Raw genomic sequence first — 24,702 nt, forward strand, 5'->3', positions numbered from 1 at the left:
TTGTTTTCTTTTATTTAGGAATTTATGCGTTTTGTAAATTTGACCTTTGACATTATATTACTTACCGGTTAAAAATTACTACGCGCGTATTTTACAATGAATAGCCCAATAAAAACAATAGAGTTTAAATAAAAGTTAAATGGTTGTTTTTCAAATTTTGGAAAATTACGATACTCGGTTGATCTAACTATTCAGTTGTTCTACTTATATTCTATGAAAATTTGCAGATCAAATTTAAGTTTTGTTGGCTAATATCTTTAATTTTCCAGATTATTTTAAATTTAATTACGATTTTTTTGTCCAGATGAATCCTGAACTTTCTAAGAACTTGGAATAATTCAGTTTTTAAGAATCCAGATAAAATGAATTATGAGAATCGTGAGTATTTTAAGCCCTTCATCCTTTCTACATATAAGAACTATCTCAATCTTTCTCTTGGAAAGACCCTTCAAATATGGAGTATTATTGGTATTATCTTTAGTATATTAATTTACAAAATTATTTTCAGGAACTTCAATGGCCTCCCTTTTCTAGTCTATACCTCAGGTACAACAACTTTATATTATTATTACTTTACAATACTTTCTTCATCTATATTGGCGTTACTCACATCCATCTTTTCTACCAGAAAACTTGCAATCTCATGTTTATTTTTAACTCTAATCAATCTTATAACCACTATAATTATGCTTAAAGATATAAACCACATTTTTGTTAATGAATCTTCATATGGAAACAATTGTATATTTGAATCCGAATTTTTCCGAGATTGGAAGAGGCCTTTATTAGCTCAATGCTCAGAAAGCTACTCCAAAATCTGTATATCTAATGATCAATTCCACAGTAATCATCTTATTAAAAATTGTGGTATTTTAATACTCGAAGATGACTCAAGCTGTGACAATTTTCAGGATTACCTTATTTCTACTGGTGTTATTGACAAGTTTGTCAATATTTGTATTAGCCCTTCAAACTACAAATATCAGGTTTATCTAACAATTTTCATCATATATGTACACTACCTATTCATATTAATTACTACTCCAGTTGGAGTCTGCATTTTGAGAGTAATTTATTCCATTTACTGTATTGTTTCCGTTGGAGGTACAGGATGGGAACATTTTTCAGCTGAGGAATTATTGCTTTCACCTCAAGTTGGATTGTTAAATGAGAACCCAATCATCCCTTTTAGATACTCATTAAATGGTAAAAATTTTTTAAGAGTTTAATTATCATAACTATCATTTAAGTCTATCTTACTACCGAATTTATCTATTAGTTACCTTGTTTTTATATACGAACGGCTATGAGATCTTTGTCAAAAAATTTGAAACGTAGTTGCCTGAATTTTAATTTGTGTACTTTAACCAAATTTAATTACAAAGTTTAATAATAACTTACCTCCAGGAACTGAGCCTGTGATTTCCTCCATAGCTTCTACATCGAGACTGTCCTGTAAAATGGGGAGAACAAAAGTAATTCCTAAAGAAACAGCAGAAATCAAAACCAGAGGGTTTTTCAATAGAGAAAATAGGCTTTTTAAGCCACCCTGGCTATCATCTGTTTTGTTTGTTGAATATAAAGGTTTTATATTCAAAACATAGCTATTTACTGTGCTTCCCGGTTTTCCTGTTTTGTAATCAAAAATGAACTTTTTGCAAACAAGTCTCGTCCCATCTTTTGTTTCTTGTTCGGTTATATTTATAATATAGGAATTATATACATATTCAGGGCCCAGTACTCTTAATAGGTATTCTCCCTTTGGTAAATTGTTACTTTACAAAATAATTTTGCATTTTCAGCGAATTTATTTAACTTACATTTGAAAATGCCCAGCTGAATTGGGATAAATCGGATGTCTTCTCCCCGTCAAATAAATCTGGGTTTTCATTAAAGAAGATTCAGGGGCATCCACTTTTCCAAAAACATCCATCTTTTCCTCACAATGTACAATAGTAATTAAAGCAAAGATTAAACTAATTAGAAATTAATAATCATAAAGTAATAGAGTTGAATCAGAACTTACAAAAGGCATAAAAGAATTATTCTGATTAAAAAATTGTTCATTTCAAGAATCCATAAATTTTATATTATTAATTTTTATTTCTAATTATCAATTGTAAATTAAATAATAAAAATTTCCCTCCATTTTATTTCCACACGTCAATTGGAAAAAATAAAGCAAATCTTTTATTAATAATTTAGCATTTCAATAAAGTTGCAAATCTACAATAATAACAATAAATAGTTTTATACAGGTTAATGACTTCAGGCACAAAAGTTTCCTTCAAAATTATTCTTGCATCAGATAGAAATAGGCCTTACAAGATGTGAGTTTTTACAAATAATATTATTATAGCTATTAATTAGTCATCAGACTGTCAGTGCCAGAAGATGCTCCATTTACTGCTGTAATTAAGTTTGCATCTGAGCAAGTAAGTTTATTTCAGAGGAGTTTTAGTTAGCATGAATACGATCATTACTCAAAACTTAATAGTTTAAAGTATCTTCTGCTACAAGCGCAGTAATAACTTTAGAAGGAGTTGGAATAAATCCAAACAATACTGCAGGACAAATATTTCTTAAGCATGGGTCGGAGCTACAGCTAATTCCAAGAGATCGAGTTGGCGGTAGTAGTATTTTCACTATTTTTACCAAGGTATAGGATGAAGAAATTTTCTTTTCCTTCTCTTAAAATATTTAAGCTATCAGCCTAAATATTTATTTGTGGATATAAACAAAGAATTCTATACAAGAAAAAAAAATTAAAAACTTAAAGTATCTTAAAACTCTAATTATATATAAATGATAAAGTCATTAGACATTATAAATGCATTCTAGTCAGTCATTTTGTCTGCATTTTGTTTATTTGAGTCAGCCAATAAACTTTTGTACTCTTCTAGATGCTGTTTTATCTGATTCAAAAGTTGATTCTTCTCATTAACCTGCGCTTCTAGTTCATCATAAATTTGGTGATATGTCTGTATTACTCTAAGCTTCTCGAGTATATGATTCATATTATTATATATTTTAATTATTTTCTTGACTGAGGATGTATCTACTACTCCTTTCCCTGAATTCTCCAAAAGTTTAAGTATTTCCATCTGAAACATTTCGTTTAACTTCATCAGTTCTGCTGTCAAATCATCGTTGGATTCATCATACAATATGGTGTCACTATCCAATGGATGAATAGAAATCTCGGAAGAAAGTTGAGAGCCAAAGCAAGTAAAAGGCCCCTCAATACAGGGAGGAGGCTTTATCTTAGTCACTTTGTCTTCGTGGTCAAAGAGACGAAAATATGGTGGAGGAGGTGGGAAGGATGATACTATATTTTGTTGACCATTCGCATTATCCATGGATGGGATTTTTGACGAATAATTGCAATAGGTCAAATATAATAATTTAATTAGCTATTGTAATGTGGCGCCTACTTTTTATAATAAATGCCAGTAATCAGAATGTTTTCTGGAGAAACGGATTTGCTAGTAAATGTGTGGTAAACTAAATTAGTGAATCCTATGCTTTTAAGCCAGAATAGCCTATTAGTGTTAATTAGTTAATGTGAGAACCTATTTGATCGCGTTACTTTTGACAGCTTACCTGCATGAATCTAGTATATATTTAGCTTTGAATCCATAATCACTTCTATAATCATTAGTTCCGGTAGACCAGGAAGAAATAGATGTAAGAAACTTAAAGCAATCTTCTGAATTCTCAAATGGATTATTTTGCAAATCAGGTTGTTCGAGCATTTCAATCCCAAGGTGTTGTGAAATTAAACATCTATGATGGCAACAAGGAGACATTATTATAATAAGCATAGAGCCACTTTTCATCTCCTTTACTGCACCTTGGGTTGATTTAAGGCCCAAGTCAAACCCATTTCCACACAAATGTTTGGAAATCACAAAAATTTTGTGAACCGGTTTTTTTGCAAAATTGTTGATTATTGTTTCTTCAATTCTAAAATAGGTTAATTAGTAAACCTGTACAAAAACTTGTATAGTTTAACTTACTTTGAGATATCAGGTCCGCCTCCATTTGATAAAGTCGCTAAAATATATTTGAGTTCCTCTTTACTCAGCTTTTTAACCTCATCTATTGTCTGTATTTGCTTTCCTGATGAATCATATACCCATATTTTTTGCTCAAGCAAGGTATTAATAATCCATGGTATATTTCCATTCCCTAAACTTAAATACATCTTCTCTATTATGGATTCTTTAGGAATTTGTTCATCATTGCATAATGAAATCAAAGCATTAATATCAAATTGTTCAATATCTAGTCTTAATCTTATAGAAGAAATAGACTCATCCAACTTTTCCATTTGCTTCCTCCTTGACTCTCTGTCAATTATTACACTCCTAAATTTAGAGCATTTTTTTTTATTTTGGGATTTTTGACATTCTTTAATGAACCAATAAGATAGAACAGCGTTTCCAGCTCCATACTCTATTACCAAAGAATTATCACCGTCCACTGTAAAGTCATTTTCCGAATTACAATAAGAGATAGGATTACCATCGTTAATTAATCTCCTGCTGAATTCTCTGGAAATACTTATTGCCTGTAGATCATGCCTATTCAAATTTAAGTCATTTATATTAACCTGTCTTGACTCAAAATGTGGGTTATTACCAAATTGACTAATACAAAAATCATGGAGCTTATCAACAAACTCCAATCTTTCTTTTGAAATAACTAACTTTTTCTTAGAATCTGAAGAATCGTTTTCAATACTTTGTTGATTATTGTCTTCTATTCCCAAAATTCTCTTTGCTCGTAATCTTTCTCTAAGATCCAATAACTGATGAGGAGGTCCATTAATATGTATACAAAACGGTTGTCTAAGCTCATATGCAATATCCCTAACTCTAGAACACTTTCTAATATGAGATCTTATTTTATTTCTAGATACAAAATGTCTCCCATCAATAAAACAAGGAATAATCTGATTATCTAATTTTTCATGAGCCCCATCGCAAAGCTCATCTTCTATTCCTTTATGTAAATTGCAGAAATTTGAGTCTTTATATCTAGGAAATTTACAATACCTAGATTTTGACTTTATAAAAAAAGTGCAAGTTTGTACCTGGGTCTCCATAAATAGTCAAGATTGACAAATTCTTAAAATATTTCTAACTTTGTAAAGAAAAGTTCTATTAATGACTACTTAAGGAAATTTAGATTTGAAAATGTGTAAAGTTCGTGTATTATTGAAGTCAATCTGTTACAATCAAATCAAACTTTTTATTTGTATTCCAGAGATCTACCTAATTCATTTATGGCGCCTTTTATTTTTCCCCCCCTTTCAATTATGTCTGTAATATTTATTGTTCATGCTATTAGCCAAGTAAATCCGCCACATGTAGGTTGATAAAGGCAAATAGAAAAAAAAGCTAAATAGGCAAAAGATCAAATCAATTTGATGGTGGACAAAAAAGATGCTAAATAGCGACCGAACTGCAGATTTTTTTAATTTTGTGGAGAAATATGATAGCACAAGAAGCGAGGGAAGGATAGGGAATACTGGCCAATCGAGCAGATACTCTAATTCAATTCAGGGTAGTCAGTTTAATTTGTTGGCATCTGAAATCAGCCAAGAAATGAACTCTACATCTTTAAAAATAGAAGAATTGAATAGGATAGTTAAACAAAAAGGGCTCTTTAGGGATAGAACCAGCCAAATTCATCAACTTACTGAGGATATAAAGACAAGCGTAACAGAATTAAATTCCAGACTCGAAGTCTTACAGCAACATGCCCAACAAGGGTTTCCCTCATCCGGAGGATATTATCAGAGTAGCCAACATTACATCACGATGGTTGAAACTTTAAAGGCACGGATGCTTGATATTACACGAGACTTTAAAGATACACTTCAGAAAAGAACAGAGGTAATTCAGCAACAGGATTGGAGAAGGAATCTGTATTCATATTCATCCAATTCAAATCAGCTTCCTGGTATAACTGGGAGTTCAATGGGAGAATCAAAAGTTTCTTTTAGTAGTGGAACAAAGTACTCTAAGATGAGTAGAGTTCCTTTCGATATAGAAAGTGGTGAACATGGTATGGAACATGGAGGAGGTACTGGGTTTGAATTTGGAGGAGCCCAGAGTATGATGCAGCACCAAAATCAATCCTTTTCTTATGCAAGATCAAGGGCAGAGGCAGTGGAAAATGTACAAAGGATGATTGGTGAACTAGCACAAATTTTCCAGAAAGTTGCAGGAATGGTCACCCAACAAGAGGAAATGATTCAGAGAATAGATGAAGATATTACAAATACTTTTTCTAATGTTGAGCATGGCCATGCAGAACTTATAAAATATTATAACTATGTCAAATCCAACAGAGGTTTGATTATCAAGCTATTTTTGCTATTAATTGCTTTCATAATCTTCTTTGTAGTCTTCCTTACTTAAAATTTTGATCTCAAAATTCAAAAGAGAGGAAATACAAATTTTAGAAAAACAAAATAATATATAAATCAATTATAGAATCTTTGTGCTAAGTATAGAATATATAGTTATAAATTATAATAATTAATGCATATTTTTAAGTTGCTCAATTAGAGTTTCTAGTTGGTTTACATCATCTGGTAATTTCAGTTTTCTTGCAGATTTGAATGAATGCAATTCTTTTAAAACAGACTTTTGTAGATCCAAGGGAAAATCAAGGAATAACTCTACAGTGTCACCACACACAAATCCTCTGGGAGTTCCTGAACAATCATATTCAAAGTTATAACTTTCTTTTGTACTATTTAACTCCCATCTTAATGGTAAGTATTTTTCCCCACCAAGAACTCCTATTATTCCAGAGAATAAAGAAGAATTTGAGTTTCTAATAAATAGCTTCCTCAAGTCTGAATCTTTTAATTTGTAGACCTTATTTTTTAATTCTATTCTCAAATTACTATTTTTTAAAGCACTAATTATTGCTTCTTCAATCAATACTAATTGAGAAAAAATTCTTGGATCATCTTTAATACTGAACAAAAGATAAATACCTCCTTGAGAGGTCCCAAATGCTATTTGTTCGTCAAACATTAATTTTCCAAGGCTTTCTTCCATAAAATCTTGCCCTCCAGTGCTTTTTCTAGTATCAGGATATGCCTGATTAAATTTCCCCCTTTGGAAGGTAGTGACTGATTCCCCAACATGAAGATGAGCAATACAGGACAAACTAGTATTGGTTTCATCATTTTCTGGGTTTGGACTTCGCATAAGGACTCTCAAATTTCGATTCTCGTCAGAAATTAAATACATATCCTTTGAAAGAAATAAACCTTCAACTACCCAAGCTAAAGAGTTATCTCTACAAACTTCATGAAATTTACCTGTATATCTGTCAAATTCCCAAAGTCCGACTGATCTCATTAAATCTCCAACAAGGATGTATTCCTCCTTCCAAACTTTAATAAACACTATCATTGTATGAGTGCAATAAGTTTCTTTCCTCCTAAGTTCGACATTTCCCAGTTCAAGATCCGTTTCTGTGTCCATCCAAATGTCTGATGAGCTTGAAGAACTTGAACTAGAAGACTCCGTCAAATTTTTGGATACATGAAGTTCTAAGCATATCAGAGAATTCTCTATGGAAATGAGCAATTGAGACATTTTGAACTCTTTTATTACAAATGGAGCAACTTCTGTCTCATATACAGCAGACTCAATCAGATTATAGGAGTGCTTTCTATTGATAATCGTATAAAGTGTAATCTTGCCATAATTCTCTGTTCCTAAATTTGAGTTCGAACTTGGATTCATTTTGGTTTCTATTCTACTGGTTCCAATTGCCAAGAAAGATCTAATTTCATTTTCATCATTTGAAGCACGTAAAGTCACATATTCTAAACATGTAGGGTATACGTTTGCTTCTAAAGTCTTATAATAGTGAATCTTCATATCTTGTGTTGATATAAGGCAAATTACAGATTCTATAAATGTTAATTCACTTTCTTTGTTTTCTCTTTTTTCTCTGTTATCAAGTATATTGGAATCATTAATGGGTTTAAGTATTGTAGATCTACCTTTAAACCTTTCCTTGACCCCCACTACCACATATATATTAAGATCTTCAACAAAGCAAACCTTTTCTGGAGTAAATTCCAAAGGGATACTTCTACAATTATATCTCTGAAGAGTATCTATAAGACCAATCTTGAGTAAACGTTGTTGGCTGGTTTTTTTAAAAATTTGAATTCCACCAGATTTCTCAGTATCTTGATTTGCTAATTCATCTATGTGAATCTCGTTAGCATCTTTTTCCTCGTGACTTACATACAAAATATATGTCTTTTCCAAACACTTATTTTTTGTTAATTCTTGTTTTGTTGTAGGGTTTGTGGGCAGTCTTATTTGGCATGCAAAAGGAATCCATGAAGAATGTATATTAAAAAAGCTCCATACACCGAGACCATGTTTACCTTTACCGGAATTATAACTCCAAAACAAGACTTTGGGTTGGTCACAGCAAATAAAAAAGTGTCTATTCAAGCTTTCTGAAATTGCCAATTCATGGATTTCTGATATAAAGCTATTAGATACTTTCCAAGTATTATAATGTTTAAATTCATAGAGGTCTTCTATATCTTTTAGTTGGTTGTTTTTATGTTTCCTTTTTATTAAATTCCTTATTTCATCTTTTGGAATATATTGTAATTGTAAGTATCCATTATTTGTACCAATTATCAGTCCAATAAAGTCTTCTTCTGTGCATCTTTGGCTCTGAGTTTCAACCATCCTCTCTAGCTCAAAGACCTTTAATGAGGTAACCATTGTCTCATATTCTCGAAACTCAGTTTCTATATTCAGAAGGAGTTCAGCATTTGAAATGGTTCCAGATTCTTGTCTCTCGTAGTATAAACAACTTAATTTACTTCCATTCATCCATGTTCCTAAAAATAAGAGTATGTAGTTATCTATGGAAAAGAGCCCCATAATACAAATTTCATCCATAGTTCTTGAGATGGAATTATTAAGTATATCCTTTTCATTGCTCAAATCTTTACTTTCTTCAGATAAACAGTTGAATCCCAAGTTCTCAGAAATTAATTCAAACAGTTCAGTCTTAGTTTTAAAGCAAATCAAACTGAGAATACTTTCATCGTCAAACTTGTATAATAATAGCAACCCAGTACAGGTACAAATTATGGCAACTTGAGATTTCTCACAAAACTCAAACTTTTCAATATATTCCAAACTAGAATCCTGAATTGGAGGAAGATTGTCTTTAAGTAACCAGTTTTTACGATGATAATTGACTTCTCCTATAGGAAACAAACCTGAAGGAGTCACTTGATAAGAGTAACTATCTCTAAAAACACAAACTCTGATTGTTTCTTCATCTTTCTGAAGCCCTTGTAATTCACACTTTTCGAAGCTAATAAAGCATTTTTTTGGAGATACTGTATTTGAATTCCTTCCTTTTTCCTGGCTAGGATTTTCTTTATTAAAACTGTTAACATGGTCCATTCTGGCACCATCATCAAAGTCCTTTTCATAATTCCATGTTATTTTAAAACAAGAAGAATCACCAATTCCTGTTACGACAACTTTATCAAAATTACTAGCAAGCGAGAATATCCCTGTGATTTGTCCCACAAATGATTCGTTGCTTACATACAGGTTTTGGAGACCAATTCCATTGCAAATAGACTTCAGAGCTCCTCCTGATCCAAATCCGCAAGCTGCAATGAGTGGTAAGGGGTCCCTTTTAGATATTAGATTAGGGTTAGCCTCTTGTTTTACTTCACTTTTTCTATTAATATCTGAGAAAAGGAGATCTCTTATTGGACCAATATTTGGCAAGCTCGATAGTATGTAAATTTTGTTATTTTTGGAATATAATAATAAGGAATCTGAAAGCTTTGAGGCTAGAAAGAACAAATCATCCCCTAGATCTATGATTCTAGAGAATGGAGAGTAGCGATTGATCATACTCAATCTAATATCAACTACTTTGTCAATATCATTTTGGTCATATTCCACAAGCATTATGAAAAGGCGACCCAAATTGTCCAAAACCAACCATCTAGAACCATCACCCAAATTCAAAACATCAGTTATTGATAAAGGAGATAGTCCAATGTCCATTCCACTGAATGCTGCTGAATTAAAGCGAGCCATTATCACTGCTTGCGAACTTGAAATGGCCTCTGAACTTTTAGTCTTATTTGGCATAATCTCCTCAATTGATCGATACTCTACTATTCCATCTCCAAATAAAAATAAACCTTTAACTGTTTTCTGTCTTTTAGACCTATATAGTAACGGTACTATTTTGAAGACATTTTGCTGCATTACATGCCCCAAATTTGTGTTATAAGACCATTTACGTAGATCCATTGGTAACTCAATCATTTTCATTAATCTAGGATCATTTGAGTATCCGGAATCATATAAGATTCCCAGGAGACTCCTCTCATTGGTGGTATTCACGAGGCAAATGTCAGTTACCGTTAGTTCCGAAAGTCTGAGAATTAAAGGGGATGTGAAAATAGTCTTATTTTCTTGGTCTTTATTTGAAATTTCGCACCCCACAACCTGTAAACACCCTTCATAGGCTAGAATTACTATTCTGTTTTTTTCAGAATGAACCAGCATTTTGATTAACTGGGACTTTCTTAAATTCTCTTTATATAAGGAAACTTGATCTAGTATACTTAAATACAAAATTTTATCAGAACCAGAATCCAATAAATATGCTCTTATTAAAATTAGCTCATACTCCCTGGTAAAAATTAATACGTCATCAAAATCTTGGTTCTTTGGACGCCACCTATCAACTTCTATTATATCCTTATATACTTCTACTGTTCCAACTTTATTCAAGACAGGCATATCTAAAATTTCGTCCTCTAAAAGTTTATCATCAATCAAAATTGCATCCCTATTAACTTCATATATGTCGATGCTTTTTGTTCTTACTGCTAATATTCTGTTAATACCATCCCCAAATAAATCCACCTTCAATATCCCTTTAAAAGACCCCGATTCATAGGCTGTCACCACATAGTTATACTGAGACATCTTTATTCAAACATTTCAGTACAAACCAAAAATGTGGCAACTAAGATTTTTTTATTCCTGTTGGAGTCTTCACACGCACAAATTTTTTTTTCCTCTGATTTATTATACAACTCTATTATAATTACATTACTCAGGAATGTATTTTACCGCCAAAAGTTCCTGCACTTTATATACCAACTTAAAAGTATCTTTTAAAGATCACACAAATAGGAATTTACCAATAAAAAAATACAAATTGCTCGAAAATTGAAAAGCTTCATTTTTGAAAGCACTCAAAAGAAACTATAATTAATGTGTTAATTTGTCTAAATGTAAATTCTAATTGAAAATTCAATTCTGTTTCTATTTTATATAATTTCAAATTAACATTTTCTCTATATAAATATGATTAAATATTTCTCATTAAAAAACCTTATTTATACTCCCTCTTTTTATCTTTACCCTTTTCACATTCAGTAAATTAATATATGTTATCCTCTTATTTCTATATAACATTTTTTGTTATACAGCTCTAAACTGAGATAAAGCATTAATATCATTGTTTTGATTATTCGTAATTGAATGGCCACCACTACTAGTCAGTTTATATTGGTTGATGTAACTCAACTGCTTCAATATTTTTTTTTCATTGTTGACTAAATAATCAAAAACTTCTTTTGAAGATGCCCTGAGTTCAGGATTTGGTCTTAGACACATTGTAATCAAGTTATACAAAGAATCCGGAAGTGGAGGAATCTTTAGTTCTCCCTCAATTTTATTTGAATGGATCAAATTATAGAGCGTTGAATGCTTACCACTTTCCTCAACTTTATCCAATATGTGTTGTAAGGGAGTCCTTTTGCATAAAATTTCCAAAAATATGCAACCCATGCTCCAGACATCCACCTTTTCATTTGCATTTGAATTAGGCTTTGCTGGATCACTGCAACCCACAATTTCTGGAGGTGCATATTGCCATGTAACCGCTGTACAACAAGTTATAACATTATAATGAAGTTCTTCAGCATCCCCAAAGTCGCAAACTCGAATGTTATAATTCTCATCAATCAAAATATTATTTGATTTAAGATCCTTATGAACTATTTTCGGAGATAGAGAATGTAAAAATCTTATCGAATCTGACAACTGATACATTACTTTGTACCTATATTCCACGCTTTCTCTAAAAGTTTTACTTCGAGAACCATTACCATGAATCAACTTGAATAAATCCCCTGTCTTAATGTATTCTGTCACCAGCCAAATCTCATACTCATTAATTCGAATTCCTCCAATCAAATTTAAGATATTTGGATGCCTATTGCATCTGTACAATAACTTCCACTCTGTATAACATCTATATCTTGACATTAGTGGGTCCAAATCATGAATCCTTTTTTGTGGACACTTAATAGCTGCAATACACTCTCCATGCCTTACCTTATATACTGTGCAAAACGTTCCCCTATTAATGCTATCCCATTCCCTTCCTACACCAGGAGTAGAACACTTTACTAAACTCACATTTGTCTCACTATCCCGAGTATTGATAGAGAGCTTTTTATTCATATTTGCAATCGATTCTGAAGAAATAGGACGTGTTAGAAACTCGATATCATCCACATAAATTTCTTTTGGAAGAGGAGGGAATTGACTTGAATCTGCTAAATATTGATACATTTTATTTACATATCCCTTCCTTACATTATGATTCTTATTGTAACTGAAATTCTCCTCTTTAGTATAGTTTTCTTTGTAAATGGAAACTCCTCCTCCCACAGGGATCTTACCAGCTCCAACATGATTTTTCGCAGCTGTTCTAACTAGTCTATATCCAAGATTTTGAGGAACAGCAACCGGAGCTCTACAAATGTGAGAATTTAAACTTCTATCAAAAATTCTTCCACCTTGCGAGTTTCCGGGGAATACTACTCCGTTTATTGGATTGCTTCCATGAGTGTTAAGGGTAGGAATCTGTTTTAATATGGAATTATCAATATAGCTTCCACTAGTAACTAAAACATTACCATTTGGTTGTATCTTGGAATTCACCATTTCAATAACTCCAGAATTCCCAGGTCCAGTGACCACCGGATAGTTTGAAGCGATAGGAAAAGGAGCTACTGGAGTATATACTGTCTCTCTATATTCATTACTACCCGTGAAATTCATATTCCTAGGTGAATTTGAACTGTTTGATAAACCCGCAATTCCATTTCCTGAAACCTCAGTTTTGAAAAATTTACACGCATCATTACTTGAGAGTTGGGGAGGAACTGTTCTAACCTTGAGATTACTTGCAATATCTCTATATCTTACCATTGGGGTAACAAGATAATCCAAAGCACTTCTATAGTTAACCACTGGGCTAGCCTGGGGAATGAACCCTTTTTGTGTCCCATTTTCATTCTCATTTATCTTTTCTAGTATCTTACTGTTCTCTCTATTGCCTGGTTTTACCACATCTATATTAGTATTGGCATTTTTCTCTAATGTGGTCTTTGGATTGAGTGAACCATTACTCATGGTTACACTTCCTGTATCACTAGATGTTGTTGTTGTAAGTGAAAGAGTTTGGAAATTTCCATTACTTGTCCTTACAACTTGTTTCGAACTCTGAATACCATTTTTAGCAGAGGGTTGGTTCTCTTTCTTTTTTGTACTATTCTCATCCAATGTTTTTACCTTTATTGGAATTCCAAGTCTAAAAGATGAAGTTGGTTGGCATGAACTTCCAACAGAAGCCAAAGATCCTCCAGTTCCATTTCTAGGATGATCCACACTACTTGTAGCAATTTCGTTACTTGATTGAAGTCTGGTTTCTTGGTTTACATCCAAAAGTTCCCCACCAGAAGTCTGATCAGAGTCCATACTAATAAAACCGTTATTTGGAACATGAGACATACTTCTACAACCAACAAGTGGTGTTCCAAACCCTAATATTTGATTATTCAGGCAGACGTTTGTGTTTTTTAAAGCATTTGTTGCTCCCATTCCAGCTGAATAACTTCCGGGCAACTCTTTTCCCGAAAATACAGTATTTGCTCCAACAAAGGTTTCATGAGAGTACATATTCTTGTGCATCACACCATGTCCAATGGGTCCAGCTGGCCCATTGCTAGCCATTTCAACTTGGTTATGAGTATATACAGGTTGGTAAATAATTTTATTTGTTTGGGGAATAATCCTTTGTGAAATTAACGGAGTGTTATAGACAATCTGATGCCTCTGGCCCACCACTTGAACTGGGACTTGTCTAAACTGGATTACAGGTGAAGGAATTATTATTGAATTGAAATTCTGAGTATCTGAGATTTGCTTCCCTTCTTTATCAGAACCAAAATGCTTTCCATTGGGGTTCTCGGCATTTTTATGAGCTACCTTAAACTTATTCTTCCCATAGGAGTATTTTGCATGCACTGGCCTACCACTAACATGGGCTATAATTTGTAGCTGTGAATGACCAGTCTTTTTTTCAGGGAATGGTTTTGAAACTGCTTCAGAATTCTTTTCAGTTACTTTACTTGAATGGCTTAATTTGTTGTCAGCATTTAATGAGGCCACTGAGTTTCCTACTTCAAGCCTTAAACCACCAACTTTACTTTCCTTAGTGGGTGAATTCCCATCCTCAACATCTGTTCCAATTGCAACAGTCTCATTTCTAGTATGCTCAACACCCATTACATCACTGAAACTTTGCCTTGAATTGTCTGGCTTTTGCTCAGCTGTTATCTCCGAGAAGCCTGCTTCATTAACAGATTTAAGAGTATCACCATACCCAAATAGAGACATAAAGTTGTTAGCAAACGCTCTGAACGCAGAATCTCCCACTGCTTTATTTTTTTTTGAAGCTCGTTTACGTTCGTCCTTCTGAGATTGTGAATTTATACTATGCGACTTAAAGTTCTCATTTGTATAAATACCATCCGCAATTATATTATTAGAAATATTACTTGTGTTTTCTTTTACCAGACCAATCATTCTATTACCCTTTCTCACTCCTTTCACCGTTATTGATGCTTGCTCACGTTGAAATCGATCTTTCCGTCATGAAATTACTTCCCACCTTTCATCAATTAATATTCAACCTAAGATCCTTTTTGCTACCTATTGCCTTTCTTATCCTTGCTTATACCCACTAAGATTCAATATTAACATGAAAGAGAGACGGCTGACGTTGTGTGGGTTTGTTTGTGGCACTAGTTACATTATCGAGAAGTGGACGGTTAAACAATTCATCAAATTTTGATCAAAATATATTTAAATGGCTCGCCTATTTATAAAAAAACAACCAACTCAAGCAGTTACGTTCGTTTCAGTTATTATTTCTTGATTAATATTTCTTCCTCCAAATTTTTATAATATTTCTATCCACGAATTATGAATGGCGCCAAATTCTTTTGTTTGAAATAAGGCAAAAACCTTTATTTTATAACTTGAAAAAATTTCAAAAATTGAGTTAATTCTTGACAATTATAAGTGTATAAAACCTAGTTTTTTTATAGTGCAATATATATCTTTGTATTTCAACCGGTCTTTTACTTAATTCTTAGTTATGGGAGTCAGACATTGGAATTGTTTTTAAAAAATAGTGAGTACTTGTGTGTATTCAAACAAATTCTTTATAAATGAATCATTTTCAATTATATTTCTATTTTATTATATAATTAACAGTGGGACATGGAAATCAGGCTTTGAGGTTTTAAGAGAAAACCAACAGTATTGAGGGAAAGGAAATTGGATTGAATCAAAATTGTGTGTAAAAAAAATCATGAAACACTTCTCTTAGTTTCACAGAAATCTTATTCGATTAAACCACTACTTTACTGAGATATTTAACTATCTAAAATGATTTCTTAATGATCAATTGAGGGACATACCAAAAGGTGGTTTTGGTTTCAATTTTTGTTTTTCATTAATTTGAGAAACAAATCATTTCTCCAGATTCAAATTTTTGAATGCTAATACAAAAAATCAAGTTAATTTGAAAAAATAGCTAGATCGAATTTACTATTAGGAATTAGAAGATAGATTAAAGTGAAAAATACGTTTATTATGGAAATCGTAGAGTTCTTCAGAACATGAAAAGAAAGCTAATTGGACAAATTTTTAGTTCAGTCTCAAATAAATATGATTTAATGAATGATTTGATGAGTTTTGGACTACATGGGTTTTTCAAAGACATTTTTGTAGAACATTGTTTTACCAAAATTTCTCTGAGAATAAAAAGAGGAAAAAGCAAGGAATTTTCTCATGCTAACATTTTAGATGTAGCAGGAATAACTGGAGATATTTCTTTTATAATTGTTAATAAGTTCGGAAAGGAATATTAAGATCTCATTCAATATTATAGTAACGGATTTTAACAGTTAAATGATGGAACGAGGACAGCTAAAATCAATTGAGAACGGGTATAGCAACATTTGGTTTCAAGATGATAGAGAGGAACTCGCTCAAATTTCAAGTAATAGCATAGATTTAGTTGCAATACCATTTGGGACCCGCAACTTTACTAATATAGAAAAAAGCCCGGAATCATTCTATAGGGTACTTAAGCTTGAAGCAAGTTTTCTTTGCTTAGAGTTTAGCAAAATTAGTAACCCTCCTATTTAGTCTATTTACCTGTCTTCTTATTCATTGCAATTCCTAGTCTCTTATATCAAATTAGCTTGAAAGCATTCATAGATTTCTCAATTCTGAGAAATTTTCTAAATTTTAATTAATACTGATTTCACGGATTCATAGTCTTAAACAGTGGTTTTTGAAGTAGTTGCTATTACATAACAGATTCAACCAATAAACTCAAAATTAGAGATAGTAATATTTAAATTGTTAGGTGAATATAAACCTCTTTGTTAGTTCTAGAAAGTTGTTCAAAGTTCTTGAACAAGAATTTAATATTCACATATATATTTAATTATTTATCTGAATTCTACTACTAAGGGTTAGACTAATAAAAAAACTTTTTGGCGGTTTAATTATTCATATATTAATCCCTCATAGCCTTGTTCGTGTAATGTTACAAAAGGGTGCAAAATAATGTAAATATTCCAAATTTGTTATCATTTTAGTATCACACAGTAACTGAACATCTTTGCATAGATATTAGCATAGATGAATTTGATTTCAAAAATAATCTTGTGGGGTTTGTTACTTTTCCCTGGTATTTTCGATAAATGTCAGGGTAATAAATATAGAGCAAATCTTGATAAATATACAAAAATCTTTCAATATCAAACAAGTGAAGTTGAGCTTCATTTTCCAAATAGTGATATTAATTACATTTTTGAGAATGAAGAAAAAAATTTTCAGAATCAAAAAGAGCTAGAAAATTCAAGGCTAGCTAATATGAAAGATAATAAGTACACTTTCATGATATTAGGAGGAAAGGAATTTCTATGCGGCTTTGGTGAATACGGAAGAAATGGTTATCTTCAGGAATCTGAGGAAATTGACCCATCTTGGGATAGTATGGATTCTAATATCAAGAATTACTTAAAGAAAAGTAAAATTTCGTGGCTAATGGAACGATGTTTTATATTTACAAAAAAGAAGGATATTAACAATGGCATTCACATCCAAGTGGACATGTTTGAAATATGTATTGGAGTTTCAGTTCGCCATAAAAGACAAATAATTGACAAAGAAACTAATAACAATATATTAGAAAGCCAATTTAATGTTATTGGCGACTATAAACTTAATGAAGATTCATTTTATCAAAACGGAACAGTAATTCAGTACTATAACCCAGCAATAGAAAACCTAAAGGGTGATTCTGGGTACTCAGCTTCAATTGAATTTAAGTGTAGTTATAATCAATCGGGAATAAATCAAGTGTTAGAAGATATTAACAAAGACTTTAAGCCAGTAATTAAAGTAGAGTTTTTATCTCCCTCATTTTGTGATTGGAGAGTAGATGAAAGTAAGAATATAACTTCTTTGGATAAACTGGAGACTCTACTGCTACCATTAGAAAATAGATGTCAAAATTTTACGGATTTCAGGTTTTGGAATTATGAGTTGTGTAATTTGTATGCTGTATCTCAATTCAAAAAAGATACCTCAAATCAAGAAACTAGGCTATTTCATTTAGGAATTCATCCAAATACTGCACAACTTTTGAATAAAACAAATGATTTGGATGAATATTTATCGAATAATTTAATTTCAAACATAGTAAACACAATAAAACCTGGCAAGTTTTCCTTACTTGAGAATGTAACGGCAACTATTGAGCCTAGAAATAAAAATGAGCTGGTTTCAGGAAACTATGTTTATAGAAAATATGTTATCACAGTAAGGTTGTCAAATGGAACTTTCTGTGTAGAGAATAATCAACAAAGGAGTATTAAGTTGGTATTTGAATGTCCGGAAAATTTTGAGAGCATGTCAGATTACTTTAAAATAGTTAACGTTATTGAGTACTCAACATGCAGCTATGAGATGCTAATCCTTTCCCCCGTAATTTGTTCACATCCCATGCTTATGCCTCCTCCAATTTACCAACATAGAAAAATCAAATGTTTGCCTAAGAACCTAATCTTAGACAAATTTATAAAGGATAAATCTACGTTAGAAGATTCACACAGATCTCAACAAACTGAAAAAGAAAATGAAGTGGTTAGTATTACCCGAATTAACAACCAATTTGAAGCAATTAAGACTGAATATATTACTTCATTAAAAAAGGGGGATACTATCCAAACCTTCTTTACTATGGGCAATTCTCCTAGGATTAGAAACTCAAACACAGCGAACCCAAAGTTCTTAGTTGGCCAAATTGTGCAACATTTATGGTGGAACTACTATGGTGTGATAATTGGGTGGGATTGGAAACTAAATGCTCCCAAACAATGGGAAGACTATATTTATCAAAAATATCCACCAAAATCAAAAGAGAAGCCTCACTATCTGTTGCTTATTCACCAGAATGAGACCCTTTTCAACAACACATCACCAATTAATTCTATCCCATCAAATTTCACGCACTCGTATATTCCAGAAATTGCTCTAACACATGTTTCTAACTCAAGTTCTAGACACAAATTTTCTAGTAAAAGCATTATCAACAACGTATACATAAGTGCATACTTCTCTCATTGGTCGGAGGCCCACCAAAGATTTATACCTAACTCTAATAGTACTTTGTGGAAAATTTACCCAACAGATTTTGGTGAGCTAAATAAAAGGGACGAACTATAAGAGTACTTACGTATATCCCACACTAAAATATTAGAAATATGTTTGCAATAGTTACCTATATTAGTCACAAAAATCTATTTAGTATTACTTTAATAATTAATTTTAGATTTACTTTCCTCATTTAAAACTAAAAACAAATATTACGTAAAAACCATTCCCGCGCACAGTGGCGCCACAACGTCATGTCGAGCAACGCAATTTTTTGCGAATAGAGATGGAAAAAGAATCAGTATAGGTGTGTCTTTCACACCTTAAAATCTGTATCCAGTAAATATATTGTTTATTTATAAATGGATTTTTGGGCTTAAAGCCTTATAGTTTTCTGATCTGAATGGCACTATCATGGCGATCAAAATGCTTTAATTGGCTTTATCATGGTAATATTGTTGGCTGAGCAAATCTCGGTTTCTACAATGGAAGATGATATTAACATTTGATTTTTATCACTAATGAGCGATGATAGTATTGAATTATGTGTTTTACGAGTGGAAAAGCCACTCCAACTTTTGCGGTCTTCTTTTTGAGTTTTTTTTATTATCATCTGGTTTAACTAAACTGAGACTATTCAGATTATATCAATAACTAACTTCCATAGCTTGATTTATTCCCATGGTTTTTCACATTTTTATGAATTGGACCTGTTGTTACCTAACTCTAGAACATATTTTTCTACTATTATCATCATTCAGCAGTGACAAATCTTGTTAACAAGCTACTGGTATACTAAGGTAAATCACTAGTTGAGAATGAAATGAATCCTTTCTTGACTTAGTGATTCAATCTTCCCTGTGACTGGTCAGAATTTCCCTTAACATATTTGCTGTCAGATGAGCATGTATCAAATGACTTATATTATGAGTTGATCCCTGAGTTCTTAATCTTAGTCTATTATTCTAATTGGCCTCGACAATTGTTCATTATTGGTAGACATTTCTTCACAATTGTTTTTCTTCAAAATTACCGTAACATTTTCTCTGAGTTTATCTTTTTTCAAAGCCTTTTTGCAAAAAAAAATTATTTGGAGTCTCAGATGTCTTAAGATTATAAATGTGATCAACATGTCCAACTTGAAAGAGTTAGTGCCTTGAGGAATAGAATCTTGGTGTACAATTGAGTGTATATATAGAGTTGTTTTATCCATTTGGTTCCGGTATTATTTGACTAGATAATGCTAAATATATAACGACTTAAGTTAACTTCGCTTGACAGTCACATGGAAGGGGTACTTGTACATTATAATCATTCAGTTTTCTGGGCTTGTTATTTCGAAGAGGAGATTGTCACTGCTGGATATATATATTACTGCTAAACAATTCGTCGTCCATATGTTTTAAATCAAACGTTTATTTGGTTTATTCGTACATTATCATAACTACGCCGTCGTCCGTTCTTTCAATTCTTGCTTTATATAAATTCAATTCCCCAAACGTCTCTAACAAGCTTGTCTTATTTTCTTTTAAACTTTTAATTATTGCCATTAGATGGTTATCATTGGATTTTGTGTATTCAAAGCAATATACATAATGTTTATATATATATAATATAGTGATCTAACGCAGGCTGAAACATCTTTCTTTTAGGCATGACAAAGAGAATATTTTGTTTCAGAAGAGGAAGAAGAGAAATTACATAGAATGTATGAGGTTGAGGGGTACATCCAGAAAAGGACTATTTGAAGATGATTGAGGTTTTAGACAAGCTGAGTACAGTGTTTTCTATGTTGATACCAGGTTATGTTTCAGATTCTAATGCTTTCCCTAATGTTTTGGTTAGGTTAAAAGTTAATTTCTGAAGAGACACTCTAATTAATCTTTGGTACTATGTGCTCGAGGTTATGAGTGACTGTGGAATGGCTAAGGTGGTGCTCTAACGCATTCAAAGGAAGGTTTAGTTTTCTGGCGACGTACGATTATGCCAAGTTTAGTGAGTTAGCTTTTGGTAATTCAAGCCCGTTTTGGGCTTGATTTGTTAGGTGAGGTTGTTAGTTTCTGGTCGTCTGTGCTTATTGAGCGCCAGTGTTCATCACCATCCCTTGGAAGTGCTGTTTCAACCATCTTTAGCCATTTCAGTTGCTCATTTTGAAGGTTCTTATTCGGTGACTTATTGTTGCTGTGATTGCAGGAAGTCATCCGTGCATTCGGTATTTTCGTAATTAGAGTATCATTGCTTAGTTTTTTAATTTTTTGTTTCCTTTTTAGTCATGAGCGCTCTTTTTTTACTGTTCTGCTAAGGATATACGCGGGAGACAGTTTAGAATGGCGGTAAGTGTGGTTAATAGTAATATTTGACAATTAATAGTGAGATTTGAAATTGAATTAAATGAAGTAATATGGAAGTGAATTCGAGTAATTTGTTAGTTCCTTTACATAGTATAGGGTTTGTGACAGATGAAGTTCCTTTTGTATTGGAGAAATTAGGAGATGAATATTTTATTGTGGTTGCAACTGGTCATTATTACCAAGTTTACGACTTGGACCAACTAAGGATTAAATATATATCCCAGAGGACGGGTAACAGAATAGAGAATCTGGCTGCAAAGCATGAGACGGTTTTTGTGTCAATGGGAAATATAATTGAAGGTTATAATAGACATGAAAAGACATTTGAAGTTGAGCATAAGTCGAAAGTAAAAGGAATGCTTGTCTTGGGTGAGTTATTGATTTCCTGGGACAAGGGAACCATAATAGTTTCTGAATTGGCCTCTAGTAGTCGCAGATGCGAGATTCTACTGGATATGGATGTTTCCGAGGAGATTGTTACAGTTTTACACCCAGTCACATATTTAAACAAAGTATTGGTAGTTACATCAAAAAAATGTGAATTATGGAACATAAATACTAGAAAGCTGATACATAGGTTTTCTTCAATACAAGATGTTTTGAATAATTCAAAAAATATTAAAACTAAATTAGAAGATAGCGATCAACAGAAAATAATCACAGCAGTAACAAGTTCTCATCCAGATGTGGTTGGAATTGCAACTAAGAACGGGATGATATATACTCTAGATATCGCAAATGATTTGGTTTTGCTCTCTTTAGAGCACATGCCTGAGCAAAAAGGCGTGACTAGTATAAGCTTTTGTTCTGAAAAAGCTATTTTAATTTCAGGATGTGAAAATGGAGATATAGTATTATGGGATTTGGAAAATGCAAGAGTCTTAAGTATTTTAAACTCCGTTCATGAATCTGAGGTAGTCAAGGTTCAGTTTGTTCCTGGAGTTTCAATGTTTGTTACCTCTGGTCGAGATAATGCATTACTTGAATTTGTTATTGATAATCAGAATTCTCCCCCTAGAGAACTTAGGTCTAGGAGAGGGCATTTAAGCTCAATAATTAAGGCAAAGTTCTACGACGCTCTTCCAGAAAAGAGTAGAGACCTACTTTGTATTAGTAACTTTAAGAATTGTGGATATCTTGGAAAAACATCTACAATACAACAACATCAAAATCGTATTTTTTCACAGAATTCTCTTAAAAAGAAGTTTAATGAAAAGTATCAATTCCCTTTCAACAGGTTACCTACTGTTATAGATATGTCATTTGCAGAGTCCAGGCACTTTGACTGGCCAAATATAGTAACTATCCATCAAGGCATGCATGAAGTTTTTGTTTGGAGTGGACATAACTTTGCGTTAACTCCAAAGTTAATTACGCTTGAGAACATTCAAAGATTTGACAAACAATCTAAGAATAATAGTCCCTCAAATTTTGTATCACACGGACTAACAGCTAAAAAAAAATCCCTACCTTTAGCAAAAGCTGTTTCAGTTTCAGGATGTGGTAACTATGTAATAGTTGGTTACTCGGATGGATCCATACACAGATTCAATCTACAATCATGCACTCATTCTGGACAATTAACTTTTCCTGAGAATTCTGAAATTAATCAACCAACTATGGAAATTCTTTCTATACATATTTCACATTCCACCATGGCCCTTTGCATTTTAAGAGATTTAGATAACTATTACTTATCGGCATGGTCGATTAAGCCTATAAAGTATTTGAATACCAAGATTATCTTGAGTAGAGTTTCTATTTTATCAAATGTAGAAGGTCAAGAAGCCTTCGTTTCCAAGCTATTTGGGTATTTATTAGCTTTTGGATTTTCAGATGGCAGGGTTATTCTCTATGATTTTCAATCCCAGGTAATATCTAGAGAGTTCCAATGCGGTAACCATACTATCTTGGATATCACTATGTCTTCAGATAACAGATGGATTGTAATTTCTACAAAGAATAGTGAACTTTTTATATTTGATATAATTTCATCAAACCTTCTGGACTGGATCAAATTTAAATCACCAGCTATTTGTTGTGTATTTGATCATTCAGATGCATTCTTAATAACATCTCATGATCAATCAAAAGGATTACTTTCTGTTTGGGCAAATAAACATGTTCTAAGTGTTTCAGTTGAAATAGAAGGATTATCGAATCCTCCTTCTGAACCCTATTATATAGATGATCCTCCTAATAGGGTACTTTATTTTGAGGATTCAGACCAAACCTTAAAAAACAACAAGGAATCAACAAAGGCTTCTGATTCTGATCATTCAAATTTGTCAGACTCAGATTTACCCGAAAATGGAGATTCTGATCCTTCTTTAACTGATGGTAAACTAATGTCATTTTCTGGAATCCCATTTTCAACTCTTCAGGCAATCCTATTTATTGATGAGATTAAAGAAAGAAACAAGCCTATCGAGCCACCAAAAAAACCGGAGAGTGCTCCATTTTTTCTACCAAATACTACTGAATTCTCATCTGCTGTTCATAAGCTTTCTAAAGAAATTAATCAAGATGAATCAATCTCTAAAGATTTATCAGAATCTAGAGATCCAAGTTCACCACTCAAGACTGAACTCCAGGAACTTTTGGCAAAGAAAGTTTCTTTGAATGATTCAGACTTCTTTTTGAAAATTACTAAGCTTTTAAAATCCAAATCTCCTTCTGGTGTGAATCTTCTTTTGAGACAATTGGGACCTCTAAGCGGTGGCTCTTTTGAAGAAATTGCTCAGATGATTCACTACTTTAATATATCCATACTAAATAGGACGGATTCTGAGCTGATTCAAACTTACCTTAACATCTTTCTTACAATTCACTCCACAACTATTTTGGAAAACGAATCAGAATTCAAAGACATTCAAGACATTGTCCTTAAGCTCAATAAACTTGTCAAGAATGACTGGGATTCTCTCCAAAATAGACTTCAAAATATTTCATGTTTTTTGAAGTTAGTTACAAATATTCAAATGGATTAAAATTTGTCATTTTTATCCAACTTTATTTAATTAATCTCACTTTTTAAAAATATTTACCAATTTATTAAACTCTCCCATATTTTATTACTTAGTTAAATATTTGCTGTAAATAATACTTTTCTTTATTTTTTACTGCCAATGTAATTCATTTTTAGATTCGGTATACCGGTAACTTAATAAAGGTGCCGGTATATTCATAAAAAAAAT

General features: G+C 32.4%; 12 protein-coding genes across 12 annotated transcripts; 7 read left to right on the forward strand and 5 right to left on the reverse strand.

The window, feature by feature from the left end:
- Window positions 1-362: 362 nt before the first annotated feature.
- On the forward strand, window positions 363-1,229 carry cubi_00273 (uncharacterized protein; the record flags this gene model as incomplete). Its single annotated transcript, XM_029017287.1, has 1 exon — window positions 363-1,229. The coding sequence occupies one exon, from the start codon at window positions 363-365 to the stop codon at window positions 1,227-1,229; it is 867 nt and encodes a 288-aa protein (XP_028875866.1).
- A 134-nt stretch (window positions 1,230-1,363) lies between these two features.
- Window positions 1,364-1,933, reverse strand: cubi_00274 (uncharacterized protein; the record flags this gene model as incomplete). The annotated part of the gene is made up of 2 exons (XM_029017288.1): window positions 1,364-1,775; window positions 1,821-1,933. 2 exons carry the CDS (start codon window positions 1,931-1,933, stop codon window positions 1,364-1,366), a joined length of 525 nt encoding a protein of 174 aa, XP_028875867.1.
- Window positions 1,934-2,262: 329 nt separating this feature from the next.
- Window positions 2,263-2,665, forward strand: cubi_00275 (ubiquitin-fold modifier 1 precursor; the record flags this gene model as incomplete). Its single annotated transcript, XM_029017289.1, has 3 exons — window positions 2,263-2,330; window positions 2,378-2,435; window positions 2,498-2,665. The coding sequence occupies 3 exons, from the start codon at window positions 2,263-2,265 to the stop codon at window positions 2,663-2,665; spliced, it is 294 nt and encodes a 97-aa protein (XP_028875868.1).
- Window positions 2,666-2,837: 172 nt separating this feature from the next.
- cubi_00276 (uncharacterized protein) lies at window positions 2,838-3,359 on the reverse strand (the record flags this gene model as incomplete). Its single annotated transcript, XM_029017290.1, has 1 exon — window positions 2,838-3,359. The coding sequence occupies one exon, from the start codon at window positions 3,357-3,359 to the stop codon at window positions 2,838-2,840; it is 522 nt and encodes a 173-aa protein (XP_028875869.1).
- A 71-nt stretch (window positions 3,360-3,430) lies between these two features.
- Window positions 3,431-5,110, reverse strand: cubi_00277 (uncharacterized protein; the record flags this gene model as incomplete). The annotated part of the gene is made up of 3 exons (XM_029017291.1): window positions 3,431-3,542; window positions 3,604-3,966; window positions 4,020-5,110. The coding sequence occupies 3 exons, from the start codon at window positions 5,108-5,110 to the stop codon at window positions 3,431-3,433; spliced, it is 1,566 nt and encodes a 521-aa protein (XP_028875870.1).
- A 340-nt stretch (window positions 5,111-5,450) lies between these two features.
- On the forward strand, window positions 5,451-6,431 carry cubi_00278 (syntaxin 5; the record flags this gene model as incomplete). The annotated part of the gene is made up of 1 exon (XM_029017292.1): window positions 5,451-6,431. One exon carries the CDS (start codon window positions 5,451-5,453, stop codon window positions 6,429-6,431), a length of 981 nt encoding a protein of 326 aa, XP_028875871.1.
- A 120-nt stretch (window positions 6,432-6,551) lies between these two features.
- Window positions 6,552-11,042, reverse strand: cubi_00279 (DNA binding protein 1; the record flags this gene model as incomplete). The annotated part of the gene is made up of 1 exon (XM_029017293.1): window positions 6,552-11,042. One exon carries the CDS (start codon window positions 11,040-11,042, stop codon window positions 6,552-6,554), a length of 4,491 nt encoding a protein of 1,496 aa, XP_028875872.1.
- Window positions 11,043-11,543: 501 nt separating this feature from the next.
- cubi_00280 (protein kinase domain-containing protein) lies at window positions 11,544-15,002 on the reverse strand (the record flags this gene model as incomplete). The annotated part of the gene is made up of 1 exon (XM_029017294.1): window positions 11,544-15,002. The coding sequence occupies one exon, from the start codon at window positions 15,000-15,002 to the stop codon at window positions 11,544-11,546; it is 3,459 nt and encodes a 1,152-aa protein (XP_028875873.1).
- A 1,157-nt stretch (window positions 15,003-16,159) lies between these two features.
- On the forward strand, window positions 16,160-16,354 carry cubi_00281 (uncharacterized protein; the record flags this gene model as incomplete). Its single annotated transcript, XM_029017295.1, has 1 exon — window positions 16,160-16,354. The coding sequence occupies one exon, from the start codon at window positions 16,160-16,162 to the stop codon at window positions 16,352-16,354; it is 195 nt and encodes a 64-aa protein (XP_028875874.1).
- Window positions 16,355-16,394: 40 nt separating this feature from the next.
- cubi_00282 (uncharacterized protein) lies at window positions 16,395-16,634 on the forward strand (the record flags this gene model as incomplete). The annotated part of the gene is made up of 1 exon (XM_029017296.1): window positions 16,395-16,634. One exon carries the CDS (start codon window positions 16,395-16,397, stop codon window positions 16,632-16,634), a length of 240 nt encoding a protein of 79 aa, XP_028875875.1.
- A 501-nt stretch (window positions 16,635-17,135) lies between these two features.
- Window positions 17,136-19,226, forward strand: cubi_00283 (uncharacterized protein; the record flags this gene model as incomplete). The annotated part of the gene is made up of 1 exon (XM_029017297.1): window positions 17,136-19,226. One exon carries the CDS (start codon window positions 17,136-17,138, stop codon window positions 19,224-19,226), a length of 2,091 nt encoding a protein of 696 aa, XP_028875876.1.
- Window positions 19,227-21,555: 2,329 nt separating this feature from the next.
- Window positions 21,556-24,495, forward strand: cubi_00284 (beta transducin with WD40 repeats; the record flags this gene model as incomplete). The annotated part of the gene is made up of 1 exon (XM_029017298.1): window positions 21,556-24,495. The coding sequence occupies one exon, from the start codon at window positions 21,556-21,558 to the stop codon at window positions 24,493-24,495; it is 2,940 nt and encodes a 979-aa protein (XP_028875877.1).
- Between the last annotated feature and the right edge of the window lie 207 nt (window positions 24,496-24,702).

Source organism: Cryptosporidium ubiquitum, assembly GCF_001865345.1.
Source record: "Cryptosporidium ubiquitum isolate 39726 chromosome Unknown contig_11, whole genome shotgun sequence".
Taxonomy (NCBI): domain Eukaryota; phylum Apicomplexa; class Conoidasida; order Eucoccidiorida; family Cryptosporidiidae; genus Cryptosporidium; species Cryptosporidium ubiquitum.